The sequence below is a fragment of the Myotis yumanensis genome, unplaced genomic scaffold (genome assembly GCF_028538775.1).
Source record: "Myotis yumanensis isolate MYYU_CA2020_CCGP unplaced genomic scaffold, mMyoYum1.0.hap1 SCAF_9, whole genome shotgun sequence".
Taxonomy (NCBI): Eukaryota; Metazoa; Chordata; class Mammalia; order Chiroptera; family Vespertilionidae; genus Myotis; species Myotis yumanensis.
In genome coordinates, this window is record NW_027223760.1 from 21,281,772 (window position 1) to 21,308,135 (window position 26,364).

Genomic DNA, 26,364 nt, shown 5'->3' on the forward strand with positions numbered 1-26,364 from the left:
ATCACCAATCAGTATTTTTCAAAACACCAGCCCTCCAAAAGGTATGGTTTTTGATGCCAAGAAATTAACTAATTAGTGTATATTTCGGATTCTCACATTATAGGTGTGTAATAAAAATTAATTAAATCTCATCCAGGGTTTATCTGGTGCTATTCCTTAATGCCAAATACACTGTATAAACTGGCAAAATAAAATGGTATACTGCTGGCTTTATACTGCTGAAGACACATGAGCTCAGTCTTCAGAATATCATCCGGGCATTGCAAGCAAATCTGTAACTCCTGTCAAACCTTCTGAGTTCCAAAACAAGCATGAAAGAAATTTGTAACTAATCATGCCTTAACATAAGTACTTAAAGGTAAAAAGTAGAAAAACTTAAGAAAATTAAAATTGTTATCTTAAAACTACCACTTACAAGGCTTGGTTAAAAAAAATCACGAGGGTACCCAACTGGCATGGCTCAGTGGTTGAGCGTCAACCTATGAACCAGGAGGTCACAGTTCGATTCCTGGTCAGGGTACATGCCCAGGTTGTGGGCTCAGTCCCCAGCTGGGGGGTGTGCAGTGGGCAGCCAATCAATGATTCTCCCTCATCACTATTGTTTCTATCTCTCCCTCTCCCTTCCTCTGTGAAATCAATAAAAATATATTTTAACAATATATAAAAAAAAATAAAAATCACGAGGGTAATTGTGGAACACTGCCACATACTACAATAAATTTATAAATACAATAAAATTATTTTAGTGCCTAATTGATGAATCTTTTAGTTTAATTTAACAAATATTTATTGAACACCTATTAAATACCAAGTACAATGTTATTATTCACTGGCGACATGAAAGTGAAGGGTATGATCTATGCCCCTGAGAAATTCCCAGACTAATATAATGGCTGCTCTCCTAGGAACGTAGCCCCAAATAACATGCTTTGAAGATGAATTCAAAAAACAACATATCAAACAAATCTATTTTCTTATTCATCCAAAGACTATTTGATCTTTAAAATATCTAGATTGCAAATTTCCTAAAATTGCTATGTAACAACAAACAAAAAAGGCAATCCCTTATATATCTCTGATAAATCACAATTCCTTTGCTTACAGAGACAGGACTGAGGTGTCATCACCCAGTCACAGCTTATACTAAACTGACATTAATGTTGTTTTAAGTAGGAAAAAAAAAAACCTTCAAAGAAGGAAAATGACAATAGCAAATATACAAAGCTAATTCTCATTTTCGCTACAATTTATTCCTCCTTAAAATTCAAAAAACTGTTGTGCCTTGTACATAGCTGTATTGTATTCCGTAGGCAGAATCTTTTTCCTATAATATACATTATCTTTACAGTATTATATATTTCAAGAATTAAAACAGTTGTCAACTTCATATTAAACCAGTTTTAAATACTGGACAAAGTTATTATCCTCTCTTTCTCCCTATTTTTCTATTTCTAACCTTAAGATAATCCATACCTTTACCTCTACCATAAGACTAAAAGACTAAGAAAGAATATTAAACTCAATTAAATCCATTTTAATAAATGTCTCGTGAAAGTATAAATATTTTTGTTATTTAAATATTTATTTCAGTTTAGGGAGAAAGCTCAGGAAGGAAGGAAGCTAAAATACAAGTGTGAATAGAAAGGAGGAAAATTTGAAGACAGCAAGTTACAGAAGTGATCCTAGAGGATAACAGCTAACGCAAGGCTCCAGCAAAGAGCAGGGTACAGTAAAGGTGGTACCACAAGTCAGGGATTCAGAGCAAATGACATGTCTCCAATCACCCAACCATCAGGGATGTCAGAGTAGAAAATCTGTACGTTGAAGCAAAACAGTTTTCTAAAAAAAAAAAAGAGAGAGAGAGAGAGAGAGATCTGTGGACAGATGTCAAACAATAGTGGATTGTATTATTAATAAAGCAAAGATTCATAATATGCACATTTGGCTACCATTTATATTATGAAGAAAATGAGGAATTTATGTTTGTATATGCATAGAAGGTCTCTGGAAGAAGACACAAATCATGTAGCAGTGGTTGCCCGAGAAAAAAGAAACTTATTTTTATATATTGTTTTGTACTTCTTTATTTTTTTTAAGCCACAAGCACAATTCCAAAAAAGAAAAATCTATTCAAATTAATTTACAAGTCAAGCACACTGAAATAAAAAGCTATCAAAGGTAAAGAAGGACTTGTAATTTAAAGCCAGAAAAAAAGGCTAAAGCAAAAGCTGAAGTGTGAGGCAAAGAGAATGGGTCAAAGTTGGTCATGCGGTCAGTAGTACAGCACACATGGGGTTGGGTGGACCTAAAAAATGAGTCAACTCCTTCCTCAGCCTTTTATGAACTTCCAGCTTGGACAGGAATTAATACCAGGTCACAGACAGCCCAGTGTAGGCAGGAGAAGGTGAGTCACTTAAATAGAGATGATACCATAGCTGCAGACAATTATCTGAGCTTGAAGATAAAGGTAGATAGCCTAATATGACTACTGCCCACCTGACTTAGCCTCTAGGGCAGGGGTCCTCAAACTTTTTAAACAGGAGGCCAGTTCACTGTCCCTCAGACCGTTGGAGGGCCGGACTATAGTTTAAAAAAAAAACTATTAACAAATTCCTATGCACACTGCACATATCTTATTTTGAAGTAAAAAAACAAAACGGAAACAAATACAATATTTGTATTTGCATGTGGCCCGCGGGCCGTAGTTTGAGGACCCCTGCTCTAGGGTTAACAAGAACAAAAGCAAGGACTTCAGAGTTTTACCTTCAAATATCTGTCAGATATATAACGCCACCATGATAGTTCTTTAAATGCAATGTGTGTGACTCAGCTTATTGGAAAGAACCTAGAAAGAGATTAGTTACTCAAGGCAGGCTTGGGAGTAGAGGAACTGGGAGGAACCTGAAAATCTCAGGTTGGGAAGGGATCTCAATCCCTCCAAACTTCCATCTTACCCTCCCAAGGTTTTAGTCAGGCACCGCTTGAACACCTCAGTGCTAAAGAAGAGCTACCTCCGTAGACTTTAGATTATCCAGATATGTAAGAGATTATCTTGAAGAAATTAAAAATGCTTAGCTATGAGATACATTAATAAAGTAAAAAGTTCGTTTTTATTGATTTCAGAGAGGAAGGGAGAGGGAGAGAGAGAAAGATCAACAATGAAAGAGAACCATTGATTGGCTGCCTCCTGCACGCCCCAGATCAAGCCCCCAGCCCAGGCATGTCCCTTGACCAGAATCAAACCTGGGACCCTTCAGTCTGCAGGCTGACGCTCTATCCACTGAGCCAAACCAGCCAGGGCTAAGAAATTCCTTTTTAAATCCATAATTAGTTTCCTTATATCAGTCAGCATATTTCTAAATCACCTCTAATTTAAATTATTGGGTACTTAAAGAATTAAAATTATAGTATTTTCACAATTTGCCTAAATGAAAAATAACTGAGAAGGCAAATCTGTTGGGGATATTTAATTTTTTTATATATTTTTATTAATTTCAGAGAGGAAGGGAGAAGGAGGGAGAGAAATAGAACATCAATGATGATAGAAAAATCACTGATCGGCTGCCTCCTGCTTGCCCACACTGGCGCTTGAGCCCCCAACAGGGGCATGTGCCCTGACCAGGAATCAAACTGTGATCTCCTATTTCATAGGTTGATGCTCAATCACTGAGCCACACCAGCCAGGCTGCTGGGGATATTTTAAAAGGAACATACTACAAATTTCACAGTCACTTTTCTTTAGCTTAAACCAGTGGTTCCCAACCTTTTATTGACCATGCCCCACCTAAGCATCTCTAACATCCTGATGCCCCCTCTGTGACATATAATTCTTATTATTCAAAAAGTGAACTCCTATTCATGTGGAGGAAGCCTAAAAGGCCATTAACTGGGTGTAAACAAGCTTCCAAAGAACATGGCATCCATGAAAGAGAAAAATAAAAGAATGAAACGACAGTTGAAGTACTGAGGAAGAAATCACTAAGAAATTGCTTTAAAAAATAGTAAAACCATGAAGTGATATGAAAAAATATCAAATAAAGTTTCAAAACATATAATAGAGAACGGAAATGCATAAATATGTCACAATATATATTTACATACTGTGTTATGAGGCCCCTAGAACCATAAGAAATGCAAAAAATTCACTATTAATAACTCATTCTCGAATTGCCCCCCTTAAAAATCAAATTGCCCCCAGTGGGTAATGTGCCCCACGATGGGAACCACTGGCTTAGACAGTAAAGAAATGCCAAACACAGAAAACAGGTATGACCACAGTTCAACAAGGAAAAAATAATTTCATTTTTATATATTCATCTTTCAAAATTAAAAAATATATACTTTTTGAGTATAGAATCTTGCTGAAAAGGTATTTTCTATAAGACAAAGCATTTATGAATGAACCAATTCTAACTTCTTAATCAAATAACACTATAAAACTGAAGTAGTAGAAAGTAACCTTATTAATTCCATATTATGAATTTTTAAAAAGCAAAGAATATTACTGAGTATGGAAAGCTATTACCTTCATTTCCATGATATAAGAACAAAAAAAATTTTATTGCTATACTAAAAGTAGCTAACAGAAACTCTTACTACAGAAATTAACCATTGTTATGCCAGAAATATAAATACAGTCCCTACTAACTAAAATTTTAATTGTATTTACCATAGGAGAATTTAGTCTATCAATTATTACTGTTAGCCAAGGGTAATTATCAAAAGTAAAAAACAAGAAACACCTAGGTTATACCACTAACCAACATGAGCACAGATATATGGCATATACACAATATTTACTAAATTAAATATACATAAAAGCAATACCATGAGGACTATAGATGAAAAGTATAATGGATCTTAAAGAGTCAAAGAAAAAAACTTTTTAGGTTAAGAAACAATTTATTTCTTAGAATCCTAAAATAAATTAATATGTTTTTCCTTAACAATGTTTTAAAAACAAGCACATCAAAAAAGTTCTCATCAATACAAAACATGTGGTTGCACATCAATTATCTTTTTTTTGAATCTTAGTATATTTTGAATCTCAGTATATTAACTTATGTTAAATATTTATCTTAATAATTTCATTAAGATAAATAAAATAACAAAAGATAATCCTTTAAGTGTCCATCAGTTTGCTTGTTCATATTTGACTCAATAGTCTACAATGTCAGAGAAGCCAAATCCACATGAAGTGAACAAGAGAATAATAAGAATCACAGCAACTTAAGATCTTACTGATAAATAGCTCTCAATCATTTATATGTAGTAAGCAACATCTCCTTAAAGCAATGAACTACAACTACACAAATACACTTATATATCTAATTATTATAATAATCTAATGGAAAGAAACACTAAACAAATGTAGCTGACTTATTTTAGCCATCTTGTGCTCTATTATAGATATTCAAACTCTATAAACTCCAGGGTTAAGCAGAAGAAGGTGAGTCACAGAGATGATAAAGTAATTAATCTAGGACAAGTGACATCTGAGACATTGTGAGTAAATAACCCACTCTTCTAAAACTTAGAAAAACCCAATATAATTTACTACTGCCCTTTGAGAGTTTATAAAGAACATGTCAAAAAATAACAATGAATCTTTAAGAGGAAGAGGCACTTTATCAGCAGATACACCACATATTTTTTTAAACCATAGTAAATAAGTTTATTTTAAAAACCAATATATAATATATAGTACTGAAAAAGAATCTCTAGATCACATATTAATTCATCCACTTTTTAAAAATACATTGAAAATATATTTTAAAATAGTGTATACATTTTAATTTAAAAAAATTATTTCTAAAGATTTCTAGGTAGTTTTTAACTACTATGTGAAGACTGAAAAAAATACATCCTAAATCATTCATACCTGATCGAAAGCACTCAATTATTTGTTGAATACCAGATTTGGATGTCTGTAGTGGCTGCTGTAACAAAGGAGCATCTCCAGGTTCCAGGATATAAACTACATGGAAGACAAACACCCACCCCAATCCCCACAAAAAAAGGGTTATTTAAATCATTTACTATTGAAGAAAAACAATGGTTTGCTATAATCATGTAAAAGACAATCACACTTGTATATATTTCACCATCATCTTCGTAAGACAAAATGAAATAATGGGGAAAAATAACTACAATCATTCTCAATTCAAGGCTAAAATAAGACTACTTAAAGCTAGATAATAAGTTTAAATGCAGAGATTGTCCTATCCTGGTATTATTTAATACATATTTGGCATGTTTGCCTTTTTATTGTCCTTGAGAGGAACCACCATATTTAACCAAAGTTTTAGGACAATGATGGCCTAACCACACCTCATAAACCATTCCAAAACCCTCTGGACAATTTAGTACAGCTCTCTGGGCAACTGTGAGAGCAAAATTCAAAGACCACTGCCTAAGGAAAGAACTGGTCACAATGATAGATGTACAAGAATGTTCACTGCAAGATGAGTGATAAAAAAAACTGTGGTACATTTATACCATGGAATACTATGCAGCAGTAAAAAAGAAGAATCTCTTACCCTTTGAGACAGTATGGAGGGACCTGGAGAATATCATGCTAAGTGAAATAAGTCAGTCAGAGAAAGACAAGTATCACATGATCCCTCACACGTGGAATCTAATTAACAAAATAAACTGATGCACAGAATAGATCCAGAGACCTGAAGCATGGAACAGAGTGCAGAATCTCAGAGGGAAGGCGGGGGATGGTGGGTGGGTAGGAGGTAATCAACCAAAAACCTTGTATGCATATATGCATAACTCATGGACATGGGGGAGGGGGTCATTGGGGGGAAAAAGGGGGCATATGTAATACTTTCAACAATTATTTTTTTTAAAAAAAAATTAAAAAGAATGTTCACTGCAGCACTCTGTAGCACTGTAAATAACTGAGAAAAATTTCAAATAACCTAAGAGTCTCAAAAAGAACCAGACTAAGTAAATTAACAAACATCCATACAGCAGAATCTGATTACTGTTAGAAAGCATGAGCTAGATCTACATATACTGACAACAAAGGATGTCAATAATAGATTATTAAGCAACAAAAAACAGGTTATAGAACATCTCATTTATATTAATATATATTTCAATACATACACAAAGAAATAAATTTAACATATACGTGTATATGTAAACACAAAAGGTCTGATGGGTTACCAACAAAACTTAAAGGTTCTGTTAAGGTGGCAATTTTCACTTTCTGCCTCACACTTCACTAGTACTTCAGAGCCTGGGCTTTTGAGAAAGTATACATTTTTTATAAGAACATTCCCATTTTAAAAATTAATTTTTTTTCATATATAGAGGTTTAGATGATCCCTGCTTTCCAAAATTCTCAGATTAGCTGTATAAATATGCAATAAATTAGATGATATTAATATGAAACAAGGTAATGAAAAGGAAAACTGAATTTTCTATCAGATATCCAATGAAGAGAGATGGTTATGTTGGAGAAAACCAGCCACTTTAATTACCTCTTTTTTTAATGTTATAATGTTTTACTCAACTATTAATTACCATGTTCACGCAGGATCATCTGCTCAGCGTGGGGAGATAAGGACGGTTACTTTAGTCATGTGTACTGCTACTACTTCAGGGCCTGGGCTCAGACAGCATTTAGCTCTCTGATAAGGGGCTAAAGCAGCCGTGGGCAAACTACAGCACAAACTACGGCCCGCAGGCCGGATCTGGCCCGTTTGAAATGAATAAAACTAAAAAAAAAAAGACCGTACCCTTTTATGTAATGATGTTTACTTTGAATTTATATTAGTTCACACAAACACTCCATCCATGCTTTTGTTCCGGCCCTCCGGTCCAGTTTAAGAACCCATTGTGGCCCTCGAGTCAAAAAGTTTGCCCACCCCTGGGCTAAAGCCTGCAGTCCTATGTATATAGACTCTGCAGCCTTAGATTCTCTTTTAGGCTTATGCTCAGTGTTCACAAATGGAAGGAACTATGTCTCAAAACCAAGCCATTTCATTAAGCAAAATTCTCCTAGTTTTAAGAGACAGTATAGGGGTATTTTAAATGAATCCAGAACATACACAAATACAACTTTTTTTCTCTCATTGATTTCAGAAAGGAAGGAAGAGGGAGAGAGAGAAACAATGATGAGAGAATCATTGATTGGCTGCCTCCTGCACATCCCCCACTGAGGATGGAGCCTGCAACCTGGGCATGTGCCCTTGACCGGAATCAAACCTGGGACCCTTCAGTCCACAGGCCGCCGCTCTATCAGCTGAGCCAAACCAGCTAGGGCCACAAATACAACTCTTCAGAACATCTGACACTGGCACTAACTGCACTGATTAAGACTCCAGACCTGGACTGTGTTGAAATTCTCTTTCTGCCATTTACTAGATACAACCAAGGAAAATGAAAATCTCTGACCACTCTTTTCTCATCTCTAAAATGGGGATTGTATGAGAATCAAATTAGCTAATAGCGGTAAACTGATCAAAAAAGAGCCTGGAATATACTTAGTGCTCAATAAATGTTCTATCCCCACCACCACCACCATCATCATCACCACCACCATGTGCAAAATCAATTGCTTTTCTGATATCAAAAACTGAAATCTTTTCCAAAATCCAAGAGAAGTAGAATTCAACCCTTAGAGAACCAATATCAGAAGTTTGTAAATAGACTGGTGATACCATTTATTTGGATTAGATAGATCTCTTTCCAGTACTTGTACTTTATAATTCATAACTGTTCTTAAAAATAGTAATAACTACACAAGAGAAGGTAAAAATTATACAACTGTAAAGAACCAAAAGCTTCAAGGTCTGGTTCTGTGGCAAGAATTCTAGAAAGGGAGAAAGAAAAGACAGCAATAAATAAGGGAAGGATAAAGAAAAAAATAGAAACTTCTCCTTAGAGCCCCCTCTCATCTAGGTACAAGCTCCAGAAAACTTTCTATAATACATCAACTTCCATTCCCATGTGACAACATTTGACTTTAAAGCTCAACTAAATTTTGTTACCCATCACCTTCGAACACTGCTATCACCAGAACACATATACCTCTCAAGATACCATTCAAAATAACCCCAGGAATAGCTTAGTTACGCAAGGACGCATCCACTTGTATACACATCTGTGTAGTTCCCATTTAAGTCTTTCTTCATTAATACAAAAACTTTATTAATATTTTCATAAAATTTTTTACATATCCGGTCATCCCCTCCCAAGATCAGGTTATATAACCATTTAGGAAAAACAAAACAAACAACATCTCCCTCCAACCAAAAACCCAAACCCTCAGAAGTTAGCATCTTTCTTTACATCCTTCCAAGAACACTTCCAGAATAAAAATAAAAATAGAGTATTTTCTCCTACCTTAAAACAAGCCCCTTAAAAGATCCTTCTACTAATCATGTCTGGGAGTTGCTTTCAAATAATAGAGGGTGTTGGAGCAGTTGGAGGGTGTAGAAGGAAATCATGGGGAGGGGAGAATAGACATGAAAAGAAATTGTCCATATTTTGATAACTGATGGGAGTTGTGCAATGGTTATATCAGGTTCCTTATACCATTCTCTCTACAATTGAATGTTTAAAATTTTCTATAGCAAAAAAAATCGTTAAAATATAACTAAGGCCCTGGCCAGTGTGGCTCAGTTGGTTGGAGCACAGTCCTGTACACCAAAAGGTGGCAGTTCGATTCCCAGTCAGGGCACACAACCAGGTGTGGGTTCCATCCCTGGTCCTGTGCATACGGGAAACGACCAATCTATGTTTCTCTCTCCCTCTCCCTCTCCTTTCAACTCTCTAAAATCAATAAACATATCCTCGAGTGAGGATTTTAAAAATTTTTTAATTAAAAAAAATAACTGCCCAGTAGGTGTGACTCAGTGGTTGAGTGTCAACCTATGAACCAGGTCACAGTTCAACTCCCAGTCAGTCTCCCAGTGGGGTACGAGCAGGAGGCAGCTGATCAATGATTCTCTCATCATAAATGTTTCTCTCTCTCCTTCTCCCTTCCTCTCTGAAATCTATCTATCTATATATATATATATATATATATATATATATATATATATATTTTTTTTTTTTTAAACTAAGAAAATACATACACTGACAGGCTTACAATACCACCTTTCACTACAAATTGACCTATCCTATCAAGGCCTCCTCAGAAGCCACTGCTCTCATCCAAGGAACTTACCCACTATTCATAATCCAAACCAGGACAGACTTCTCAGGAGAGCCAATTAAAAGAATGTTTCCAACATCATGTCATCTTTTATCATAATATATTCCTCTCAGTGCTGGAAACATCCTCCCACTCAGCACCTACTTTCCTCTGAAATAATGTCAATTAACTACTCTCTAAGTTAACAAACTTCTAGCTTCCACTGAACTAAATGCTCAAAAAGTGTTTAATTACTATAACTAAGAAAGCAAAGAAACACCAACTACCTTTGACCTACTAGTCTGAAACAAAAACTGCATGGAAAGCTTAAGGAAAAAGAAAGTTAAAATTTTGTAATTAACTCAACTTGTCTCATTTCTTGTTAATATGGGGGAAAAAAGAATCACAAAAGTTCTAATACAGATTTAAAAGTTCAACTCTAGAGCCCTGGCTGGCACAGTACAGTGGTTAGAGTGTCTGCCTGCCCAAGGGCACATACCTGGGTTGCAGGTTTGATCCCAGGCCAGGTCAGGCCTCATGCCAGAGGCAACCAATCAATGTGTCTCTCTCACATCGATGTTTCTTTCTCTCTCTCTCTTTCTCTCTCTCTCTCTCTCTCTCTCTCTCTCTGTGTGTGTGTGTGTGTGTGTGTGTGTGTGTGTCTCCCCCCTCCCTCTCTTCCACTCTCTAAAAAAGCAATAGAAAAAAATAACTTTGGGTGAGGATTAACAAAAAAAGTTCAACTTTGGAAAGCATCTTTAAAATGACATTAAAGTCTCTAGAAAACTCTAATTACCAGAATACACTAAATAAGATATGGTCATCTTTTATCTGTCTACCTCTTTCCACTCAAAAGTCCTATAAGGGAATGACCTTATCTGTTTTGTTCACCACTTCTATTCCCATTGCCTGGAAAGTGTCTAGTCACCTAGCTGGTGCTTAATAACAACCTGTCAAGAAAATGAATCAATGAACTTCTTCTTGAATAAGATTATTTCATTTATTAGTTCAACCTAAATGACTTGAAGTACTCTTAAAAAAAATAAATAAAAGGTCAGTGGGATACAAGGCATTCACAGCCTTCTACTTCAAAACTAGTAAATTCCATTCAACATTTGCTAAAACATATCTTCACTTCAAATAATACACAAAATATGCAGTGTGAAAGGGTGCTGAGAGTTAAGATAGGTAAGGGGACAGGCGAATAGAAACTGGATCCCGTCATGGGATTAACTGTTGTATTAGCAGAGGTGTTACTGATTTTCACCAAATCAGTGGGGATAGCGTCATCGTACACATTTTATTCTCCTGTGTACCAAAGTTTTCTGAAAGTGGAAGTTCTTCCCCTTTACCATGGCCAATTTTTCCCATTAAGCAAAAGAGTACTCTAAACTCTACTGTGATAAAACTGAGTACATTAGGACAGTTAAAATTCTCCAGCAAAAAGCAAGCAAAAGTATAGTGTCCTAATAACTTTTAGGTCAAAAATAATACCACCTGTCTTTAACTAGAATAAATTAGCATTTATTGGGTGTGGAGGTGGTGTGTATTCAATGATTCCTTTTAAGTTGTACCTGTTTAGGACAAAGCACATCAAACTTCTAAGTTGAAAAACTACCAATAGTTTACAGATCACATTTATCAAATTAAAGTTTTCTAAGTATCCTTCACGAGACTACAAAAACCAAAGTGTTCATTTCACAAATTCAACTTTTGAAAGTTCCACTGAATAAAATGTCCTAAAAATATTCATGCATCCTACGCAAATAACCAGATATTTTTTTTTTTTTTTTTTTTTTTTGCAATACGGTATGTTCTGTCCAAGAAAATTTTTAAAAGGTTGCATTTGGCAAAGCCTGATTCTCCCAATAAGTTGAGTTCAACCAACTTTTTCGCGCTCAAACTGAACTCATGTGTAGGCTTTAAAGCGCTAGTCCCTGATCAAAATGCCTACGAAACTTAATTTTTTCAAGTTGAAATAAAACCTTCATGAAGATAAATACTAGTGTGCTACTATTTTTTTTCCCCCTTCCTCTTCCATCCTAAACATTTACAGAGCATGGGGTACACTAACTGGAGGCTGCCTTGAAAGAAAGGGGGTAACTGATCTTGTGGAAAAGATTTAAGGTGACACCCGCAGTGCTTTATCCAGGGGCTCGAGCAGGGGAGACCTCCTGTTTGCACAAGCATTTGTGCTAGGCTACGGGGAAATGAGAGCCTGCTTCCTTGGGCATGGCTGCTGCGGCAGGAGGAGAAGCGAGCTGGAAGCCAGCAGCAGGCGGAGCGGCTCTGGGGCAGGACAAAGTGACGGGAGGAGAACGGGGCAGGTACCTGGTTCACAGCATCCGTGATGATGGTGGTCAGTCTGACAGTATTTGTCCCTTAAAGGCATTTTCAGTGGGCGCGACCTACTTTCCTTTCACTGTGAGCAGCTCTTCATTGCGGCTTGGCTGCGGGAAGAAGCACAAACCAGTCACTCGCCCTGAACTTCCTGGGGGGCCTTTTCCAGGCGCGTCCCCTGCGCCCGCCCTCCGCGGTGCCTCCGCGGGCCCACTCCTTCTCCTGGAACCGAAAAAAAAAAAAGGAGAACGCATGAAGGCTTCCCGGGGCCGAACCCCCGCACAGGTTCCTCGCCCGACCCGGAAACGCAGCCCCGGGCGCGCAACGCAGGACGCAGGGCTCGGGCCTGGCCGGCTGCGCGGGCGGCGGCGGCCTCGCCGGCCCCGGCGGGCGCGCGCGGGGACAAGGCGCGGAGCGCGGTGGCACGGCCGGCGCCGGGGCCCGCGGGCGGCCGGGCTGGGGGCGCGGCGGCCGGGGCGGCCCGGGGGCTGCTCCGCCGCGGCCGGCCCACGGCCTCCCGCCTCGCACGTGCCTCGGGGTCGCCCCGGCGGAGCCCCCCGTCCCCACCACCCAGTGCGCCCAACTTACTCAACTCCGAGGGCGGGCCGGCGGGCAGGCGGAAGGAAGCCAGGCCGGCCGGGCGGCCGCGGGGACAGCCCGGCGTGGGAGGCGGCTTCGGCCCCACCTGGCGCGGCCTCCGCGGACCGCGCGAAGGGACCCGCGGTGCGGGCCCGACGCGCTTCCAAAGAGTCCCCGCCGGCGCCGACGCGGAAGCGCCACAGCTCACCACGTCCTCCGCGGCCCGCGGCGGCGGCGGCGGCTCACGGCGTCCCTCCGCGCTGCGCGGCTTGGCGGGCGGCGCGCGGGCGCAGACAGTTGACAGGAGGAACCGCCCCGCAGCAGCAGCCGCGGCCACCGAAGGAGCCGGAGCCGGAACCGGAGCGGGCAGGACCCGAGGAGCGCCTCACCGGGGCAACGGCTGCCGCGAAGCCGGCTCCCCGACACCGCTCCACCTGCAACGGTCCCGCAGGCTTTGGAGAGGGGCGGGGAAGACGGGGAGCCTCCCGCACCGTGGGCCTTTCGGAGCGGTTGTTTCTGGAAACTTTATGGAGTCGGTCTCTCTTTCTCCGTCTCCCCCTCCCCGGAGAGCCGGGGCGACTGCCGCGGCGCGGATCCGAAGGGGAAGCAGAGACTCTCCGGCGGCGACGGGGAGCGACTGACTGACCCCGGACGGAGATGGGGCGAGGGCAGGAAGTGACAAGCTCTCCGAGTGGGTGGGGGGAGTGTGGCCGGCACGCCCGGGAGCGCCGCGCGCATGCGCCCGCCCGAGGCCCCCCGGCTGCTGGGCGGCGGAGCCAGGTGGCCGGGCCGGGCCGGGGAGGGACCCGCGGCGGGGGGCGCCGGGGCCGCGTCGCGGCCGGGGACTCGGACCGGCCATTCGCCGGCGCGTCCTCCCGCGGGCCCCGCCTGAGAGCCGAACGCGCGGAGGCTGCGCGCGCGGAGAGGACGAGGCCTCCTTGGCGCCCGGGAGATGGGCTGCGCAGCCACCAAACTGTTGCTGTCGCCGTTCTCCTAGGAGTGGAACGGAAACTGAGGGAGGGGCGCCGACGCCGAGAAGGCGGTCGGTGCCTTGAGGAATGGTCAGCGCAGACCTGCCCCGCCAGTAGTTTTCGTCGTGTGCCTCTCACGCCTTAGGGGTTTTACCGGGTCCTGGGTTGGGGGGGAAACGGGCCGGTGGTGGGAGATGGGTGTGGATTCCGGCGGCGCTGCGCTCTGGAACCTGAGAGTGGAGTCGGGTCACGTGGGCAGCGCGCACCCTTCCCTCCTCGGCGCCCGCATCCCGCCTGGAAGAGCCCCGGAGGAGACCGCGATCGCTGTCGCTGTCCCCGGCTGTCAAACGGCGCAAACCCGAGCGCCGCTTCCTGGGAACGGGAGAGCCCCCTCCTCCGCCGTCCGCCAGCTCCTGGGCTGGAAGTCTTCAAGAAATATGTGTCGGGACACCTGGAGGGCGAACGAGTCCGTGCACTTCGCTTATGCGCCGCCCTCGAGATCCATGGCAAACCTTTCCACCTGTCTCAGCCGACAGCTCTCGGGGTCCTGGAAAAAGCAGGGTTGAGTAGACAGGCCCGCTGTGCGTGCTGGAAGAGTAAACTCGTGGCTAAAGTCCACTGTCAAAATTCAAAGGAAAGCTTGTAGTAGGCTCAGTAATTGATAAATTTGTTGTAAAAATATTGAATGGAGCATTTGCATACGCCTTGGGGGGGTTGTCGCAGCTTGATTGTGGGAGGACAGGAAAATCTAACTTTTTAAAAGGAAGTCCACATACTGTACATTCTACACACATTAACCAGTCACATAGGTAATATGTTAGATTTTTTTCGTGTTTTTTAAAAATGTTTTTATTGATTTGAGAGTAAGAAACATCTATGAGAGAGAAACATCATTGACTGTTTGCCTCCTGCGTGCCCCCTATTGGAGGATTGAGCCTGCAGCCTGGCGCACGCCCCGACCAGGAATGGAACCCACCCAGCCTGTGACCCTTCGGTGCATGGGTTGGCACTCAACCAACTCAGCCACAGCGGCCAAGGCGATTGTTTTTTTCTGTTCCATTGTCAAGAAACATCACACATCAAACTAGAATGTAATGAAATGTCAATTTATAAATTAATGTAAAATAAATTATGAAATGTCCATATGGAGATGTTGGTTATACAGCCAGTAAAAATCACATTTTGTATATTTAATTGTATGCAATATGCTTAAGCAAAAAATAAAAAGTTTCATGTGATAACTGGAATTATAAGTGATTTTTATTTAACATTGGAGATCTTTGGTAAAATTTGAAGTGAACTATTTTCTTCATTTTTGGAGGATTTTTTTCCTACCTTTACTTAATAAGCATATCTATCACAAGTTAAAATTTTAATGTACAGTTTTAACTTTTCATAAACCTGAAAAGGCATTGCTTCAGATATGTGACTTATTGTTTGCTAGTTATAAGTAAAAATGTTGTTTCCTGAGTAAGTGCAGTGTTATTTTTACTTTCTAAGTAGTCCTGATGAAAGGGTCCTCCAAATTGCTTGCTAATAAAATAAGTTTTCAACAATCTTTGAAAATTTAGGTAAGATTGGAATGTGCATGTGGGTAAAACAGATATTGAATGCTGAACCATAGAATTTTATTTTTTAGAGGAATTATTTATTTTGGACAGTATTTAGAGAAAAAAATTTAGAGCTGTTGGCTAGACACAAATAGCACTAGGTCAACCAAGGATAAAGCCCACTTTCATGGCAGTATAGCATAGCAGTCAGATGCTCGGGTTCTAGAATGAAATAGATGTAGGGTTAAATACAAACTCCTCTCATTGGTGATGGGATCTTATTCTTTCTGGACCATGGCTTCCTCATCCGGAAAATGGGGATAATATTAGTTTCTAGTTCCTGGACTTCAATGATTTAGGATTCTATGGTTCAGCATTTGTACAGTGTCCAGCACGTAATTGTACATAAATGTTGAATCATAGAATTTTAAAGAGGAAAAGAAACCATGGAAATTATCTAGTAAGCCTTACTTTATAGGTGAGAAAACCAAAACCCAGAGAGGTTAAGTGATTTGCCAAAGGTCACACTAAAACCGATCCATGTCTAGGATCTAGATTATTCTTTTAACATACCAATACTACTATCGGATGTATATTAATATAGCTTAAACATTAACCCATTTGATCCTATCAACAATTCAATAAGGTTTTTCTGTCCTTCATTCTGTAAGTGGGGAAACTGAGGAAAGGTAACTCACCAAGGCGACCTACAGCTGATAAGTAGCTGAGCACACATTTGAACCCAAGAATTATGGCTCTGGAACCCCTGGCCTTAGCCATTATGCTATATTTTGTGTACTGCGTTTTCTACCCTATGCCATAGCTGTTTTTTATCACACTGTGTGGAAAGATGAGCCAGTAGATCCTGCGGGTTTGGAAGGTATGAAAATGCTATGTTCAGCCCTAGCCAGGTGGCTCAGTTGGTTGGAGCATCATCCAGTGCACTAAAAGGTGCAATTTTCGTCAGGGCACATACCTAATGTTTCTCTCACATTGATGTTTCCCCATCAATTTTTACAAAAACATTAAAAATGCTGTGTACAAGTTCATGATGTGAAAATGGAGTTGCTAAAATCTCAAGAATTTTATTGGAATTTCACAGGGCTTTAGAGTTTAAAGAGACTTTGACCATCATCTAGAATATTGCCCTACCTCTGAAAACACTGAGCATGAACCATCCCAGAAAAATCATCTGTCCTCCCTTTTCATTATGCACTGCAGCAACCATTGTGACACATTGCAGCTTTGAGGAACTTTTTTGATCCTTAATAGTCTAGAAGTACATCCCAATGATTGATTAACCTAAGACTCTTTTACAGTTTAAAATTATCCTCTCCTCTTCAAGATAAGAGAATTCTAAAACACACACTATTACTGCATAACAAATTACCCTAGAATTAGCGCCTTAAAGCTATTTTATTGTCACAATTCTATAGATCAGTGGTTCTCAACCTTCCTAATGCCGCAACCCTTTAATACAGTTCCTCATGTTGTGGTAACCCCCAATTTCATTGTTACAAACTGAACATAATTAAAGCATAGTGATTAATCACAAAAACAATATGTAATTATATATGTGTTTTCTGATGGTCTTAGGCGACCCCTGTGAAAGGGTCGTTCGACTCCCAAAGGGGTCTCGACCCACAGGTTGAGAACCGCTGCTATAGATCAATGATTTGGACTGGCAGAGTTACATGAGTGGCATCACTTCCACATTTTATTAGTCAAAGTAAATCAAAAGGCCAGCACAGATTCAAGAACTGGGGAGACAGATTCCCCTTCTTGATAGGAAGAACAGCAAAAGTCATATTTCAAAGGGATATGGGCATATAAGAATGGGAAGAATTGTTGCATACAGCTTATTACAATATATAATTACTTCAAGAACAATAGTAGCTAATTAAAGCTACTGATTTTTTTTTTAATGTTTGCTTATGCTATTAGGAACATCAAAACAAGGAAATGCTAGTCAAACTTATTCTTTAAGCTCAATTTGGTAGCCTTGTGTGGATAAACTTGTGATTCCTTAACTTTAATCACTAGATTCCTTTTTATCATCTTTTTTTTTTTTTTTGCTTTCTTTAAGCTTTTCCTACTTGTTCTAAACAGATTCCACTAAAACAGCATAAAAAAAAATCAAGTTGAAGCAATTACTGTTCCTAAAGGACATATATACTTTGGTTCAGATTTTGCTACCTTTGATTATAACATGGCATTTTACAACACAATTAAATTCATAATTATGTGCAAATTAAATTATGGCAGTGATGGCGAACCTATGACACCTCTGACACGCGAACTCATTTTTTTGGTTGATTTTTCTTTGTTAAATGGCATTTAAATATATTAAATAAATATCAAAAATATAAGTCTTTGTTTTACTATGTTTGCAAATATCAAAAAATTTCTATATGTGACACGGCACCAGAGTTAAGTTAGGGTTTTTCAAAATGCTGACACGCCGAGCTCAAAAGGTTCGCCATCACTGAATTATGGGCCACAAGAGACGGAGAGTTTAAAAGGAGTCATATAAATTTTTATTTAGAAGGACAAATATTAAACTGTTGATCTATTATCAACTATTTAGAACTTAATACCCAAAAGTGTGCAAATAACATGATAAGAAAAAAGAAGAGAATTTTTCCCTAAAATGCTTATTTTTAAGAGGGTAGGGAGTAGTTGACCCTGGGTTGCTACCTGGAGGTAAGTTGCCTACTAGTAAACCCTGACATGGAATTGTGTCTTCCATTCCTGGTGCTAAAGGCACACACACTTAGGTCTTGCAAGCCAGGTGACACAATGCATGCACCATGCTGACATGTGAGCAAACCTTACAGATTTTCCTTTCAGATGCATTTCAGATAGCATTTAAGTGAATTCCATAAAAAAATGTTTTTCAGGTAAACAGCTCTGGTTGGGGTGGGGGTGGTGAAGAGATTGAGCAAAATAGAAAAAAAAAAAAAGAACTTGTGGTGACTTTGAGGGAGGGGAAGTTAGAAGAAGGCATAGGGATAAATGGTGATGGAAAAAATAATAAAATAAATGAAAAATACTTTTTATTATAGCGGAATTTGTAAGTAAATCTGTTTTGTAATCTGATAACAGCTAATTATAATTTTGTTGTTGATCTCAGACAATGTGCTAAGTGCTTTCTAGTTTTCACTTAATCTTTACAAAGATTCTGAGTTAGATATCACATTTTACAAATAGGGAAACAGATCATTAGTGTCTGGGATAAAATTTAAATGCAGGTCTGTCCGAATGCAGATCTTTTGCCTTAAGTTATATATATTCTGATTATTCCTAAAACTTTATCTCCAGCTCAGACCTGTCCCTGGTGCCTCTAAGCTCTATTTCTAACTACCCAGGCAGACCATCTGAATTTCCTCAGCATCACATAATTAGCTGGACCCAAACTGAATTTATCTTCTCACCAAACCTGTTCTTCCTCTTCCAAAATCTAATCAACACTGTTGCTGTCTATTCGGGCTATTAGGGTAGAAGCCTTGGGGTCAGAGAGGAGCATATGCAAAGATGCAAAGTAATGCAAATTACTGTGTACAAGGTTTCTCATCTCATTTATCCCAGCCTAACCTATCACCATAAATATTTGGTTAGACCTCAGAAAGGTCTAGGAAATACAATTTCCTCTCTCCATATACACCATCAATCTTCTAGTCCAAACCCTCATTGCAATAAGTACTTCTACAGTCTCCCTAAGACCAGTCTCTCCTTTACTCCATTATTCCACACTATCAACAGAATAATAATCCAAACAAATCAAATACTACTACTCTCCAATTTAAAATCCTTGTTGACCAATTTTCTACATGAAGTCAAATCTTAAGAAGCATTAGTAAAAGGAGCATGTGTTTTGTTGTGAGTCCAAAGAATTTGGGTGTTAGTCCTATCTCCATCACTCATGAGTTCTGTGAGAATCTCTTGAGCCTCCGTTGCTTCAGCTGCATGCTACTTTCAATGTCATGAGAAATCAATGAATGAATAAAGCATCCAAAAGAACCTAGAGCACAGTATAGGGAATAATAATAATAAACACTTATGATATCCGGCCCTCCCACAACTTCACAACTTGATGCACCAAACACACTGATTTCTCATCCTATGCAGAAATCCACAAAGCAAACAGTAGTTACATTGTATGGGAAGGGAGTATGGGATACAAGGGAACTTTAGATAGAGATGATAGAGTGTTAGTTATGTGGGTGTGTCCATTTGTTAAAGCAACTATTAATAGAATAGTGGCTACCTTTGAAGGAAGGAGCGGGTTGGGAAGTATACTGAAGAGGAGTGCCAACGTTGGGGTTACTGGCCATTTTATAGATCTTGACATCAATTGTCATTGCATATTTATTTGCTTTGTAGTAATTCAATAAGCTGATAGTTATGCACTTTTATGAATCTGTGTATTTTACAATAAAAATATTTTCAAAGTAGCTAACCTAGGCTTCAATGCCTCTGAACTAAATCTAACATACAATTAGAAACAACTATTGAACTGTTCAAGGCTTTGCGTATGCTACTCCTCATGCCTGGAAATATCTTTCCCCTCCACCTGGAAAACTCTTACTCATCCTTCAAGACCCATTTCAGAGGTCACTTCTGTGAAACTAGTTTCCACAGACAAATAACTGCTCCATCTTCCTGCTCCTGTTGTACATCATCCTGATTAAATGTCTGACTCTCCCATTAGTGTGAAGTTATCAAGAAACAGACCATAATTTATTCCTCTTTGTTTTATCATCATCTAGCACACAACCTGGCACATAATAGGCAACCATTAAAAGTTACTGGATGGGATTAAATGCATACATTTTCATTTTAATTGGGCTAGAAGAGCCCTAGCCGGTTTGGCTTAGTGGATAGAGTATCAGCCTGCGGACTGAAGGGTCCCAGGTTCAATTCCAGTCAAGGACATGTACCTTGATTGCGGGCACATCCCCAGTGGGGGGTGTGCAGGAGGCAGCTGATCGATGTTTCTCTCTCATTGATGTTTCTAACTCTCTATCCCTCTCCCTTCCTCTCTGTAAAAAAAAATCAATAAAATATATATATTTTTTAAATGGGCTAGAAGAAATATTGACAACATTCATTCTTGCAATGAACGTAATAAGAAAATGTGTAGGAAAAGTCAGTTCTAGTGGCTTGGTTTAGTTGGGCCCTTGGCCTAATTAAAACATTCATTTTCTATGTAGAGAACAACCATACAAGGACAATGAAAGGAACAACTATTGTATAGAATTGCTAATGCTATACAACATATGCTGTAACTGGACAGTTAAAACTACTAATCATCCATTATGTATAACCATTCATCATGATTTTGTTTTTGTTTGTATGAAGTTGGTTTTCTTTAACTTTCAATTCTGAAATAATTTCAAATTTAATAACAAATTGCGAACCAATATGCTCAATTAATTTTTGACAAAGGAGGCATGAACATACAATGGAGCCAAGATAGTCTCTTCAATAAATGGTGTTGGGAAAATTGGATAGATATATGCAAGAAAATGAAACTAGACCACCAACTTACACCATACACAAGAATAAACTCAAAATGGATAAAGGACTTAAATGTACGACAGGAAACCATAAAAATTCTAGAAGAATACAAAGGCAACAAAATCTCAGACTTATGCCAAAACAATTTCTTCACTGATACAGCTCCTAGGGCAGTTGAAACTAAAGAGAAACTGAACAAATGGGACTACATCAAAATAAAAAGCTTCTGCACAGCAAAAGAAACCATCAACAAAACAACAAGAAAACCCACCTCTTGGGAAAACATATTTGCCAACGTCATATCTGACAAGGGCTTAATCTCCAAAATTTATAGGGAACTCATACAACTTAACAAAAAGAAGATAAACAATCCAATCAAAAAATGGGCAAAGGATCTAAATAGACACCTTTCAAAAGAGGACATTCAGAAAGCCAAGAGGCATATGAAAACATGCTCAAAGTCACTAATCATCCGAGAGATGCAAATCAAAACAACAATGAGGTACCATCTCACACCTGTCAGAATGGCCATCATCAACAAATCAACAAACGACAAGTGCTGGAGAGGATGTGGAGAAAAAGGAACACTTGTGCACTGCTGGTGGGAATGCAGACTGGTGCAGCCACTATGGAAGGCAGTATGGAGGTTCCTCAAAAAATTGGAAATGGAACTCCCATTTGACCCTGTGATCCCACTACTAGGAATATATCCCAAGAAACCAGAAACACCTATCAGAAAGGATATATGTAACCAGATGTTCATAGCAGCACAATTCACCATAGCTAAGATCTGGAAACAGCCTAAGTGCCCATCAGTAGATGAATGGATTAGAAAACTGTGGTACATCTACACGATGGAATACTATGCTGCTGTTAAAAAGAAGGAACTCCTACCATTTGCAACATCATGGATGGAACTGGAGAGCATAATGCTAAGTGAAACAAGCCAGTCAATGAAGGAAAAATACCACATGATCTCACTCATTCATGGATAATAAAGACCATTACAAACTTTTGAACAATAATAGATACAGAGGCAGAGCTGCCTCAAACTGATTGTCAAACTGCAGTGGGAAGGCCAGAGAGAGTTGGGGGGCAGGAGGGAGGGGAGTAAGAGATCAACCGAAGGACTTGTATGCATGCATATAAGCATAACTAATGGACATAAGACACTGGGGGGTAAGGGAAGGTAGGGGTTTGTCAAGGGCGGGGGGCGGGGGGGAAAAAAGGACACTTATGTAATACCCTTTGTAATACTTTAAGAGAAAAATAAAAAAAAAATAAATAAAAAAAAAAAAAATAACAAATTGCAAGAATACAAATAATTTCCAATACTCTACCCAGATTCGCCAATTATTTTTTTTACATTTTGTCAGATTTGCATACCTGTTTCCTCTCTCTCTCTCTCTCTCTCTCTCTCTCTCTCATACACACACACTCACACACACACACATCTTTCTCTTTCTCCAAGTCCAAATACATTTATGATTTTTTGAACCATCTGAGGATGGGTTGCATATATCATGCCCCTTTATCCCTAATTACTTCAGTGTGTATTTTCTGAAAGCAATGACATTATCCTATCTAATAAAGAGGGAATATGCTAATTGACCCTCACACCATCACAAAGATGGCAGCACCCACAGCCAATAAGGATGGAATGTGCTAATTGACTGCCATGCCCTCAAAGATGGTGGCGCCCACAGCCACAAGATGGTGGTGTCTAGTCCCCTCTGCCCCACTGGAGCACCTGCCTCTGGAGTCCCCCAATCCCCTCAGCCCCCTGGCTGCCCAGGGCCAGCCCGAGGCACAGGCAAGCCTCACATGGCGGCTGCCCAGCCACCCAGGGCCGCCTGAGGCTTGCGCTGCTGGCAGTGGCAGCAGCAGAGGTGTGATGGAGGCATCGTCTTCCCCTGATCGCCGGGTCACCTCCTGCCCCTGAGGGCTCCCAGACTGTGAGAGGGGGCGGGCCGGGCTGAGGGACGCCCCCCTCCAGTGCATGAATTTTCATGCACCGGGCTTCTAGTTATTACATAAGAACAGTACAGTTATCAAATCCAAGAACTTTGCCCTAGCCAATTTGGCTCAGTGGATAGAGTAGTGACCCATGGACTTAAGTATCCTGGTTTGATTCTGTTCAAGAGCATGTACCTCAGTTGCAGGATCTATCCCAGGCCCTGGTTGGGGTGCATGCAGGAGGCAACCAATTGATGTGTTTCTTTCACATCAATATTTCTTTCTCTCTGTCTCTCCCCCTCCCACTCTCTCTAAAAAGCAATAGAAAAATATCCTCAGGTGAGGATTAACAATAAAAAAAGAAATTTAACATTGATAGAATATTTTTGTTTAACCTTCAGTTTATATTATAATTTTGTCAGTTATGCTGATAATGCCTGTTATGGATTTTTTTTTATCCAATATAAGACCCAATGCAGTACCACATATTGCATTTAGTTGTCATGTCTCCTTACTTCCGTCTAACCTGGAACCATTCTTCAGCCTTCCATTGTCTTTCATGACAATGACATTTTTATTAATACAGGCCAGTTGTTTTGTAGAATGAATTCATTTGGATTTGCCTAATGTTTCTTCATGATTATATTGATGTTTTACATGGTTTTTAAAAATATATATATTTTATTGATTTTTTACAGAGAGGAAGGGAGAAGGATAGAGAGTTAGAAACATCAATGAGAGAGAAACAGCGATCAACTGCCTCCTGCACACCCACTACTAGGGATGTGCCGCAACCAAGGTACATGTCCTTGACCAGAATCGAACCTGGGACCTTTTAGTCTGCAGGCCAACGCTCTATCCACTGAGCCAAATGGATTAGGGCTTACATGTTTTTAATGGAATGCAACGTAAGTAATGTGATGTATTTCCTAGGATAAGACATCAAGAGACATGTAATATTTGTTATTAATCTTTTTATTGAGGTATAATTGACATATAACATTATATTCAGATACAAAACATAATGTTTTAATATTTGTATATATTACAAACTTAGCAACTTCCAAATATACAATCGAATATTAATAACTATAGTCACCATGCTGTATAGTATATCCCAGGGTTGATTTATTTTATAGCCAGAACTTTGTATATTTTTACCTCATTCACCCATTTCACCCAATCTCACCCCCTGCTTGTGGCAACCACCAATCTGCTGTTTGTGTCTATGAGCTCTGTTTTGTTTGATTTGGGGGTTTGGGGTTTTTTTAGATTTCACATATAAGTGAGACAAAAATAGTCTATGGTATTTGTCTTTGTCTGACTTATTTCACTTAGTGTAATACCCTCCAGGTCCATCCATGTTGTCTCAGATGGCAAGATATCCTTCTTTTAATGGATGAATAATATTTTACTAGTATTTTATATACAGGCTTTCCCCACTGCTCCCCCCAAATGTACATACACTTTACCAGCTGATAGCCCAATTTTGAAAATGAAATGTATTTTAATAAACATTGCCTGTATAATTATTCAAGTGTGTATATACATTTTTGGGACACACTATGTATTACATTATCCAGTCATCCATTGATGGACACTTATGTTGCTTCCATGTCTTGGCTATTGTAAATAATGCTACAATGTAGAGGGTGAGAAGGTAGTTATTTAAATCCATGTCCTGATCGCTCTTTTTCTTTTTTAAAAAAATATATTTTATTGATTTTTTACAGAGAGGAAGGGAGAGGGATAGAGAGTTAGAAACATCGATGAGAGAGAAACATCGATCAGCTGCCTCCTGCACATCTCCCACTGGGGATGTGCCCGCAACCCAGGTACATGCCCTTGACTGGAATCGAACCTGGGACCCTTCAGTCCGCAGGTCGACGCTCTATCCACTGAGCCAAACCAGTTAGGGCTGATCGCTCATTTTCTTATTTGATATCTCTAGCCTGTTGGTGGGACCAGTCCTACTCTATAAGGAGCCAGGGGCATTTATCTCTATTTACCTCTATTGCCTTCATGATGGATCAACTTCCTTTCTTCAGGTTACATTTGCCTCTCATCATCTTCTTTTATTCCCACACCCCACCTCCCCCTACCAAGTTCCTATCCAACGCAAGAGTTTAACTCCTAAGACCAGATATTTTAAATAAATAGATAAATAAATAAATAATGCCACAATGAATATAGAGGTACATTTTTTTTCCATTCAAACTTTCCACTTTTTTCAAATAGCAGTTGTATATCTTGAATCTGAGAAATCTCTAGAATGAGAGCATATGAAAGTTAGGATGTGTTTTATATAAATTCAGGAACCTTGCTGGGTATTTCATTAGATATTAATCCTAAGCAGACTGTTTATAAAGCAATTTCAGTGTTGTAATCGTCATTTAGTAAGAAAAGAGTTAGATTTGGTAAAATTTTTGAAAAAGCACATCAGTAGTTTTTAGTTAAGAGAAAGCCCCACAGATTCCAGAGTGTTGAGATTCTTGGCAAGACCTGTTTTGCTAGGCAGTAGTAAATCGTCAAGTGACACCTTGATGCTCGCACTATTTTTAATGCCATAGTACGATGCTTTCTTCTTAGTACCTTGTGGAGGAATACCTACATCTAGTGTCACTCTTTTTTCTAAAACAAATGGCTTCATAAAAAAGCGAGTCAAAGTTCAGTGTGTTTCTTGTTGCTAGAAGAGACGGTGTGCCCACACTGTCAGGAACAGCAGGTTCGTTTATGGGAACAAGGTTACTTTACATTTCTCAGAAAATGTTTTTAAAGAAACAGTTGCTATAGGATATTCAAAAATTCCCCCATCAATGTCAGTTCTCTTTTCTTAATCACTTGTGAAACTGAGAACTATAATACAATAAGGCGAGAGAGGATCTAATTGAAACTTCTCACTTTTAAATTCTTGTATTTCTAGTCTTAGGAAGATTGTTTTAAACACACAACCCAGCTAGATGAATGAAGATGCAAAATAATGCACAAGTCAACTAGATTAATAAAATGAATGTTCAACTTAAGTGCTATATTTTATTTGGAAAATACCTGAGATATTTGTATCTTATCTAACTGTCACTTCGGATTTTACTTAAAGAAAACAAAACTCACATCTTCTTGGAATTAAAAAAGAGTCACTGAAATATTTTATAGTCTGTTCGTTCATCCCTGCATCATCCTTGTGTCTAAAAGAGGGGGGAAATTCCAAAAAAAAAAAAAAAAAAATTCTAAAAGGTGGCAAGAGGAAAGGAAAAGTAACTAATATTTGTTGAATCACTACTCCAAACCAGAC

At 39.5% G+C, this 26,364-nt stretch overlaps 1 protein-coding gene across 4 annotated transcripts in view; it reads right to left on the reverse strand.

The window, feature by feature from the left end:
* ZNF800 (zinc finger protein 800) overlaps window positions 1-13,711 on the reverse strand; it is a 52,127-nt gene extending 38,416 nt beyond the window's left edge. For 3 of the 4 annotated variants that reach the window (XM_070423843.1, XM_070423840.1, XM_070423844.1), the window contains exons 1-3: window positions 13,085-13,711; window positions 12,488-12,606; window positions 5,882-5,977 (exon numbers count right to left, since the gene is read on the reverse strand). In XM_070423843.1, the coding sequence (XP_070279944.1) occupies window positions 5,882-5,977; window positions 12,488-12,548 (157 nt within the window). In that variant the 5' untranslated portion in view covers window positions 12,549-12,606; window positions 13,085-13,711. Of the gene's footprint in view, window positions 1-5,881; window positions 5,978-12,487; window positions 12,764-13,084 lie in introns of those variants that run through there. The other variant, XM_070423841.1, reaches the window with a different exon arrangement.
* Between the last annotated feature and the right edge of the window lie 12,653 nt (window positions 13,712-26,364).